This window comes from Chinchilla lanigera, unplaced genomic scaffold, assembly GCF_000276665.1.
Source record: "Chinchilla lanigera isolate Chin_1 unplaced genomic scaffold, ChiLan1.0 scaffold00010, whole genome shotgun sequence".
NCBI classification, from domain to species: Eukaryota; Metazoa; Chordata; class Mammalia; order Rodentia; family Chinchillidae; genus Chinchilla; species Chinchilla lanigera.
Window position 1 is genome coordinate 25,365,691 of NW_004955411.1, and position 10,655 is coordinate 25,376,345.

Consider the following 10,655-nt stretch of genomic DNA (forward strand, 5'->3'; position numbering starts at 1 on the left):
GGAATCCAGTGTACTCTCAGGACTGTGTGACTAAAAGCCCATCATCTAGTCACTTATACTTCAGCTTTCATATTAGTTACCTACACACATCACAAGACAACATTATGAGACTGCCACCTAAGAACATATGACGTAATTACTGTATTACTCACCTTTTCCTGGCTGGGAAAAAACATCTGACACTATTTAGAGGCAGAGAGGTTTATTTTGGCTTATAGTTTCAGAGGTTTCAGTCTGTGGTCAGCTGGCTTCAAGGAAGAAATGTCATGGCAGAGAAAGCTGCTTAGCTCATAGCAGTCAAAAGCGGAATGTGGAAGGTCAAGAGAGGAAGGTGGGGGCTGGAGATTTAGCTCAGGGGCACAGTGCCTGCCTAGCAAGCACAAGGTCGTGAGTTCGATTCCTGGTACCAGAAAAAAATAAAACAAAACAAAACAAAACAAAACAAAAAAACCAAACTGGTTCTACATTAGCACACTAAAGACCCTGAGAAGTACTTAGCTTCCAAGCAAAGAGAGGAAGGTGCCAGGGACCAGATGTGGTCCAGGTATGATAGCTTGTACCCAGATGTCCTTCCAAAGCCTTTTTGGAGGTGGCTGGATCAAGGGTGTGTGATGCTAGGATTAAGAGTATGATGGTAGGATAGGAGGGAGTGATTGCTAAATTAGTCCACTGATTGGTTTAGCATAATTCTGGGTATGGCTAATGGGAAGGCCCAGCCTGAGTGTGGTACAGCCTAGATAGCACTTAAAAGGAGATTTCCCAGCTGCTTCTGCTGCCTAGCAGCCCTCCAATGGACTACTGCTTCCTTACGATGCCCCTCTACCATACCATCCTGCCTTGGAGCCAGCCAACTGTGGACTGAAACCTCTACAAACTACAATAAACCTTTCCTCCTTTTACTTCGGGTGTCAGCTATTTTGTCTCAGCAACAAGAAAGTAACAAGAAGCCAAGGTAATGCCCCACAACCCACACAAACACACACAGAAGTACGCTTAATTAATGTCCTAGGCATCTCTCAAACCAATCAAGTTAACAAGATTAACCCATCACTGCCGGCTATGGTGGTGCATGCCTATAATCCCAGCACTTGGGAAGCGGAGGCAGGAGGATCGCTGCAAGTTCAAGGCCAACCTGGGCTACACAGTCAGTTCAAAACCAGACTGAACTATATGGCAGGCATCAAAAAACAAACAAGCTGGGCATGGTGGCATTCATCTGTGATTCCAGCACCTAGGAACTAAGCCAGAAGGATCATCACTAGTTCAAGGCCAGCCTGAACTACATACTGAGACCCTGTCTCAAATCTTCCCTCCCCCAAAAACAAGCAAAAACCAACCAAACAAAAAAGATTTATCCATCACAATATCTTTACTCAAATTACAGACTACGATGTCACAGTGAAATCTTCACGAATTTATGAATCCGTTAGGTGAAATACACAATATATGTTAACATAAATTCCTTAACCAATTGTTTAACTTACTTGTTTGTGTTTTAGAGACATGTTTCTGAAGAAAATCAACTATCTGGGCCAAAACCTTCTTATTACAATGTGTTGATAATTTTTCATCACACTCGTAACACCTGAAAAACATACGTTTAAATCAAATGTTATGGAAGTACCTTAAATAATTTTATACATTCAGAAACAAAGTTGGTTTTGACCACTTCTGTCTTTCTTTTTCACTGTTGTTTTCTGAGACAGGGTCATACAGAGCTTCATAGTGCAAAGGACAGTTTTGCAGTTTGCCTTGCATATAATGAAATGCCCGTGGAGATTTTAAGCAAGGCAATGACATGGCCCAATTTATATTTTAAAAACATCACTCTGAATAACGTGATAAACTAGACTGGAGGGCATTAGGGATACAAATAGATCGGTGTCATAGCAAGAATCTGGAGAGAAGAGGACATATTTCATACACTGCAGGCAGACACAGTAAGGAATTAGGTGTAAAAGATGAGGAAGGGGCAAGTGTCAAAGTAACCACAATGGGACAGCAGGCAGGGGTGTATCAGTGACTCTTGACCCTGATAACCTTATCCCCATGGGACTTTTCCCAACGGTTAGAGGTAGTTTTGGTTATCTCTTGGCTGCTACGGGCATCTAGTGGGTACAAGTTAGGGATGCTGCTAAACATCCTGTAACCCAGACAACAGTACAACAAAGAATTGATCACAACAAAGGATTACAGGTATGGCCGGGCATGGTGGCGCATGCCTGTAATCCCAGCACTCAAGAGGCTGAGGCAGGAGGATCAGGAGGATCATTGTGAGTTCGAGGCCAGGCTGGGCTGGGCTACAAAGTGAGCTGAAGGGCAGCCTGAACTGCATAGCGAGACCCTGTCTCAAAAAAAAAAAGACAGGATTATAGGTACAAACATCATCTGTACTGAGACACTCAATGACTAAGATAAAATAAGATTTGCTGTGAGTTGATAATTGTCCAAAGGCAGGTAATGGGTAGAGAGGAATTCAACCTACTTTGTCTGTTTTTGTTAAAAGATTAAAAACTAAAATAAGATTTTTGGGGCTGGGGATTTAGCTCAGCAGCAAAGCGCCTGCCTGGCAAGTGCAAGGTCGTGAGTTCGATTCTTGGTACCAGAAGAAAAGACAAAAAAAAAATAAAAAATAAAAACAAATTTTTAAGTAAAAAAAATAACAGATTTTTAAAAAGGGATAAAATAACTGCAAAGGTTTCATCTTGATTACTAAGTGATAGAAGAAAAATGGCTCAGATTTAACTTATTTAGTACTTATTTGTATTTATTATTTGTTTATATTTTATTATGTTGGATAAGATTTATTCACTGAAAATTTAATCATCACTCATACCATACGACTTACAAACAGAGATTCTGGCACAGTTACTTGAGACGACCCTGTTCTCTAAGTGCCACTTAGTTCTCCTGCCAACTTTTCTATTTCTGGGGTTTTCAAACTGACCCGCAGACTAGCAGCACTGGTAACACTCAGGAACCTGTTGGATGAGCAGATCCTCAGGCCACACTCAGAACCATCAAACTGAAATCTTTAGACCTGGGATGAAGGAATCTGTCTTAACAAGTCTTCTTGGTAATTCTGACACACTCCACAGTCAGAGCCCACTACAGGAAAATACTTATCACACTACTACACTACAATATCACCCGCCATCACCTTTCTCCCTGCCTCCAACGCATTATTTACGTATTCATTTCTCTGTCCTTTCCTCACGCACCCAATAACAACAAAAACATAAGTGCAGCCAACACTAGAACCCCACAACTCTATCAACTTTTAAGACAATGCTATCTCCTATGAGCCAAAACACCCTTGTGTTAGTTTTACAAGCTTGACATAAAACACGAAGATGAAACATGTTTGTCTTAAAGAAAGCCTGAAGACTCCTGAAAATTCATTCAAGGAACTTTAGGAGTCCACAGATTCCAATTAGGAAATTACTGTTGCAAAATACAGGGAAAACATTTCAAAATAATGTCTATATATGCTACTGAAACAGTGCACTAGGCTGCTAAGAATCTAACGAACTGAAAAATTTGTTTCGGCGAGTCATGATGATACATGCCTGTAATCTCAGCTACTGGGGGACGGGGAGGGGCTGAGGCAAGAGAACGGGAAGTCTGAAGCAGCCCCTGTCTCAAAGTAAAGGATAAAAAGGGCTGGGGATATAGCCCGGGACAGTGTCCCTGTGTTCAGTCCCAGCACCATACACACAGGTACACATCCTTGTCTTCAGTGCTTGGACTTTTACTTTTTACTTCTAATCCAAAAAAAGCAAATAATAGTTTCTTTGCACCTAAAATGATGGAACTAGACTAGGTTTTCAACTAGGTAAAGCACTAAAATCATCTGAGAGTTCATTTGTTTGTTTTACAGGGTCTCACTATATGTAGCCCAGGCTGGCCTTAAACTCACAGCAATCCTCCTGACTCAGCCTCCAGAGTGCTGGGATTACAGGAGTGTGCCACCATGCCTAGCTACCTGGGAAGTTTTGACAAACTACTTAGGCACAGGCTTCTCTTCCCCCTACAGAATCACCAAACCACATGACTGCTTAAAGCATCTTCCGGACAGAACTCTGGAATTCTGTATTAGAAAGTACATTAGGAAAAATCGACTAGATGCAATTTTTATTTATGGTACAAAGGAAATGTTAGAGAAAAGTGGAGGAAAAACTAAACTTTATATTCATGGGAAATATTAATTTTCTTAAATTATTCTACAAGATTTTGGTCATGCTAAAAAAGGATAAACTAATATAACATCTTTATTTTATCTTGTTAAAGCTAAAAAAAAGGTGCTTTTTTGTTTCTGATGGGGAAAAGTACTAGCAAAATTTAACTTACCATATAATCCATGTGCTCAGATTAATTACAATACAATGAGACTCTGTTCTGGAACTCTTGAAGTGCTTCAGTGAATGCTGGTTCTCTGAGTTTTTACCACATCCCTGGAGATGAACAGAGAAAATTTGTTTCAAATCAATCAAAACTTAAACAGTACTCAAATATACTGAAAAGGTTATTTTTAATTTCAAGCAAGAAAGAACAGTTTCAGAAAGCAATACAGATTCCTCTCAATTTCTACAAAGAGATGAACTTACTTTTTGTTACATAGTATTTACCTAAAACAATCAAAGGCAAAGTTATTTCCCGCTTACTTACAAAGGTCTACACACCTTGTCGTGAACACTGTGGGACACTGAGCCTTCAGGTAGGCCAGTGCGGCCTTTCCCAAATGCACACTTCCCAACCCTGTACACAGTTCCGAGTCAGCTCATTGAGATCTAATGAGACATAGATTAGCCATAGCAATTCCCTCATAATGTAACTAAAGAGATGCTAATGTAACTAAACAGACAGGAGAAAAAGCCAAGTCTGATGGTATCTCTGGAGGAGTTTTACATTCTTTTTAAAGGAAAAGGGATGTACTCTTTTCTCTCTTTATGGGCTTTGAAGATTGCTGTGTGACACATAAGGTCTAAAGCATTTCAGTCATCCTGAAGTATGGATGGAGACTACATTGCAAAAAAGTAGTAAAAATCTTTTTCTGTCTTTTTTGCTTGAGACAAGGTTCTCGGTACATAATTCAGGCTGGCCTTTATCGCACTATGTAGCCCAGGCTGGCCTCAAACTCACCATGGTACTCTTGCCTCAGCCTCCTAAGGGCTGAAATTACAAGCATCCACTACCATGCCTGACAGAAACTTCAGTTTTTAATGTTCTTCCTCTTGAATTCAGTCAACCAGAAGTGGCCCTCCTTCTGGACTTTCTACCTGGAGATAAATATTTCTCTTATTTTCTATTTTAAAAGTATACACTTGTAATTTGACTAGAAAATTCTTTTATTATAGATAAAATTTCTAAGCTCTAAGATAAATTATTTTGCAAAAACAAAGCAGAATAATCCTTTCTAAGGAAAAAAATGGATCTAAAAAGTTACATCCACTGTTTAAGTAAATACAAATGATAAAGACATGTTGGAGACCACCACAAAGCGGCTCTGAACAAGATTTAATATTAACCAATTGGCTTTCCGTGTTCACTTGTGAATCTGTCCAAGGCCTAGGCTCCTCATCTGGAAATGGTGGACTCATAGTAAGTGAACCTCTGTGAGTCACTAATCCCTACTAGAACCTGTAGTGGTGGATGAAGCCAGTAAGCCTCAAAGGATAAGACAAGATCACAGCCAAGGACACCTGGGTCAGATCTCAACTAGATGAAGACTATAGCCTCAGGCATCTCACTCTTCAGTGGATTAACTTCATACCTTACTTAGAGAAAGCCTGGAGTGGTTCTGCCCTTCTTGAGTACTCCCCTCCCTTCTTCTGATAATCAAATAAATATGGGCAACCCAGAGAAGGTCTTGGTCTTAGCCCTAAGAGAAGCTTAAATTATGTGAGAGGGCTTTGATCCTCCTCGGGTCCTGAAATTATTTCCATTTGCTTCTTTTTATTTAGCCTTCATTGTACACTCATTCAGGAGATTGCGGACCTGATCAGCCCATAATAACTAAGGGATATTATTAACCCCATAAAGACAGGTCTAGATATGAGAGCTACTGCAAGTGAGTAAAAGTCCCTTTCAAAAGATTTATGAACCACACATCATTACCTTCTCAAAATAACATACATTTTACATTACCTTAAACATAAGTTTGTCCTTGGAAAGTCTCAATCTAAATACAGAATAAATATATCGTAAGTCCTATGCATGACCAAGAGTTCAATTCATAGTAAAGAGAATATGCTGCCTGGCAAGTGAGAGGTCCTGAGTTCGAGTCTTGGTACCCAAAAAATAAATAAATAAAAACAAAGAGAAAATCAAATATACTGATACATAAGTAATGCTTTTCTTACCTGAAAACCACACTTAAGGCACAACCAAATATCTGAAGGAAGTACTGGCTGTCCATCATAGAATCTTCTTTCTTTTAAACATTCTGAACAAACTGACCACAGATTCTCCGCTATTGCTTTCTTCACATGATTCACACTGACAGCGTGACTTACATGTTGGCAAGTTAAACCTATTGAATAAGAAAAAAATATGAACACTTTCTATGCTAAACCATTAGTAAGCAAAATAGTGTCAAAATTCTCTGATCTAAAAAACACACTCAAAACCAAAATAACTCAAAAGCATACACATGACACAAATGCACTTACAGATAAAAATTCATTGAACATTGGGGCTGGGAATACAGCTCAGTGGCACAAGCACCTGTCTAGCAAGCGCAAGGTCCTGAGTTCGATTCCTGGTACCAAAAAAAAAAATTAATTAAATAACTTAATTACAGGGCCAGAGACCAGACCAGTGGTTGCTAGAGGATACATGTAGGGGACGGATGTAGAAGTAAACAGGTAACATATCCGATGGTGATGGTACAGTCAAGTTGACACAGGCAAAAACACACAAGTGCATGTAGATCTGGTAAAATCTGAATACGCTAACAACTATACCACTGGTTTTGATGGGTTTTTTTATTATTTTTATTCTCTTTAATGGTTTGATCAATCTTGCATTCATACATCTAGTAATCTGAGCAACTTCGTTGATGATAACAATATGTAAGATAACAACCACTGTTAATTCCTATCATTTTGTTTTGAAATCCTGTATCACTTTTATTGTTTTTGCTTTGTTTTGTTTTTGTCTATATTGTTGGTATTTTGTCACTGTTTTTCTATTTTCTTTAAAATAAAAAAATTATAAATTTTTTTTTTAAAAAGGACAAGTGGGGCTTCTTTGTATGTTTCTTGGTACCTTTCTGTGAATCTAAAGTTAGCTCAAAACTAAGTAGCTTCATAAATAAATAAAACTGAGGAAATTAAACACTTACTGAACAGCTACAATGTGTCAAGCATTTTGAATGTTATTTTCCGCCCATTAAGATCACTCAGGCTGGGGTAGCAGAGTACATGCACAGGTTATGCAAGGCCCTAGCTCAATTCCTAGCACCAAACAATAAAAAGATATGCATGTAAAAACGTGTAGACGTACTAGTGTCTATGATGCTATTTTCATCACTGTTGGGAGAAAAGAAAAGGAGAAACAAAGAACGGAACCAGATTTCTCAGAATTTCCCTTAATGGATATTCTCTAATGAATTATTTTGCCTGGGGCCTAGTAATCCTTTATATTTCCAAAATGTGCTGTGGCCCATGCCTGTAATACCAGCATTTGGGAGGCTGAGGCAGAAGGACTGTTGAGTTCAAGGCCAGCCTGGACTACATATCAAGACCCTTTCTCAAATAAATAAACAAACATAAATAAGCAATACAATACAAAACGAGATTAAGGAGGGAAATAGGAGTACATACATTTTAACTTTCTCTACTCTTCCTAAATGCAAAGCACTTGTTATAGTTGATACACTGTGTCAACTTGGGGAGTCTACAGGTTTGGCTAAGTGACTGAGCAGGGGGCCAGAGTGCTTACTTTGTATTTATCCTGAGCCTGTGCAAGAAGAGGACATGGAGATTATGAGTGCTACACGTCCCCTGGGTGGGTAGCCTGTTTACAATGTAAGGGAGGGAAAAAGGCTGCTTGTGGACATTCCTTCCTTTTGCTCTTGTTTTTACTGTGTTCTGCACCATGAACATTCGCCCTCTGCCATGTGCCACTCTGCCTCGGAGCCAGCCAAGTATGGACTACAACCTCCACAAACTGTGAGCTAAATAAACCTTTCCTTCCTTAATTTTGGGTGTCGGGTATTTTGCCTCAGCAACAAGAGAAAAGTAACCAAGACAATTTCTTTCTTCCTTTTTTTTTCTTCTTTTTGCAATACTAGTATTGAACATGGAGAATTGTGAGCTACACCCTAGCCCTTTCTACTTCTTTTGAAGCAGCATCTACCGAAATTGCCTACACTGCCCAGCCTGGCCTCAAATTTGCAATCCTCCTCTCTCAGCCTCCTGAGTAGCTGGGATTACAGGCATGCACCATTCTGCTCAGCTCAAAGCATTCCTGTCTACTAATTAGCTAGAAAGCAGTTAGGCAATAGAACTATGCAGTAAGTCTATTTCAACCTAAAAAGTAAAAATATGATTCCTCACAAGTAATTTATAACAAAATACAATCGAACAAAAACAACACGTAAATAGCAATAAATCATTTAAGCTTCTAATGTAACAAAAGAGCAAGCTATAAAGACACAAAAAATGAGTAATTCTGAAGTTGTATGTTTGAAAAGCAAGGATTCATACTAAAGACAAGACTGTTCAAGAGAGGACTGATAAATGATCACTAGTGTAAGTACTAGAAATGGTTTACCAAAAGTCATTGCTGTGTTAAAATTTCGTATTTTAAAATTCTAAAGGGAAAATCATTCTATATACTATCTATATAATCTCTGGGGTTTTTTGTTTTTTGAGATAAGGTCTCACTATGCAATTCAGGCTGGCCTCAAACTTGCAGCAATCCTCCTGCCTCAATTTCCTGGGTGCTGGGATTACAGGTATCTGCCACCACACCAGGCTATATCTATATAATCTCTGGAATGGGATCTGGCCAAGGTACAACTCAAACATTTCCTAAATTGTGTGGTGGGTCTATAATCCCCAGCACTCCCAAAGGCTGAGACAGTAAGAACAATAGTTGAAGCCTACCTGGGCAATTTAGCGTGACTTAAGGAGACCCTGTTTCAAAATTTTAAAAAATTTTAAATCATGCTGAAGATGTAGGTCAGTGTGAAGATCCCTGGTACCAACGAAGAAAATTCCACTATTCAACTTTTTTTTTTTTTTTGGTACTGGCAATCAAACTCAGGACCTTGCGCTTGACGGGCAGGCACTTATCCCAATGAGCTATATCCCTGGCCCCTACTATTCAACTTTTAAAATTAAAATTCTTAATAAGTTCTAGTTTATGCAAAAGGAAATAGTGAAAATAAAGAGAAATGGATTTATTAATTTAAAACATATACTTTACTATTATTTTTCTCCAATCCCATTTGTAATGTCAGATATCACAACTTACCAGCAATGTCATCTGAAGAATCTTCATCATGAGGTATTGAAGGCTTTCTATTCCTTTTTTCTTTCTCAGGTAGAGCTTTGGATGGATCTTTTACCCTCATCTGTTATTTACTAAAAGAGTTGAAGGGAAAAAAGTGAATAGAGTTTAATCTCCATAGATAAAACATATATACTAATTTAAGGCATATCAATTTTAATTGGTCTAGTAAATCAAAAGAGGAAGGAATTACTACCTGAAAAAACAGAAATCTTCATTAAAATCAACACACAAGGCTAGAGTATAGCTCAGTGATACAGCATTTGCCTAGTACATATTAAATGCAACACCAAAAATAAATTTTACATGTATATTATATATCATGCTATATAATATATATTATATTGAATATTTTATATTGAATATATTATATTATATATTATATTGTATATGAATATATATATTGAATATATATATATATATATACACACACACGCACATATATAAGTCCATTTGACTCTACCCTGTCATGGCCTAAACGTTTGTGTCCTTGTACTCCAAATTCATACATTGAAATCTAATCCCTCATGAGATAGTACTTAGAGACAAAAACTTTAGGAAGACATTTGGTCATGGAGGACAGGCTTCACAAATGATTAGTGCCCTTTTAAGAAGAGGCCAAGAACTAGTTTGTGTCTATGTGCAGATACAAGCAGAAAACAGCCAAGACAACTAGTTCTGTTTACAGGGTTTAGTTGCCCTCCACAGACACTAGTCTGCCAACACCTTGATCTTAGACCTATATAATGTTTCATACTGAATTTATTTTTCTTCATGCTTCTTCTATCTTGTATTTCTTAAAAATTCGGTTAGTTCTAAAGATTTTTGACATAAGGTATGTACCTTTTTTTGCGGGGGGGGGTCTTTTTGAGACAGGATTTCGCTATGCAATTCAGGCTGGCCTGAACTTACTTTCTGGCCCAGACTGACCTCGAACTGCAGCAGTCCTCCTGCCTCTGCCTCCCCAGTGCTGGGATTACAGGTGTGTGTCACCATGCCGGACCTGTACTTTGGAGTCTGTTACAATTACTAAATCTTAACTAAATAACACTCTCCTGCTTGATGTCAAAGCTATATTGCAATTTTCATGGTAATTTACTTTTTAATGATCACAGTAATGGATCCTCCAATTCAAT

The 10,655-nt window shown here is 38.4% G+C and overlaps 1 protein-coding gene across 1 annotated transcript in view; it reads right to left on the reverse strand.

The window, feature by feature from the left end:
• Usp45 (ubiquitin specific peptidase 45) overlaps positions 1-9,593 on the reverse strand; it is a gene marked incomplete in the record, with an annotated part of 59,748 nt that extends 50,155 nt beyond the window's left edge. The window contains 4 exon segments of the mRNA XM_013510783.1: positions 1,485-1,585; positions 4,351-4,454; positions 6,363-6,532; positions 9,484-9,593. Coding sequence (XP_013366237.1) covers positions 1,485-1,585; positions 4,351-4,454; positions 6,363-6,532; positions 9,484-9,583 — 475 coding nt within the window.
• Between the last annotated feature and the right edge of the window lie 1,062 nt (positions 9,594-10,655).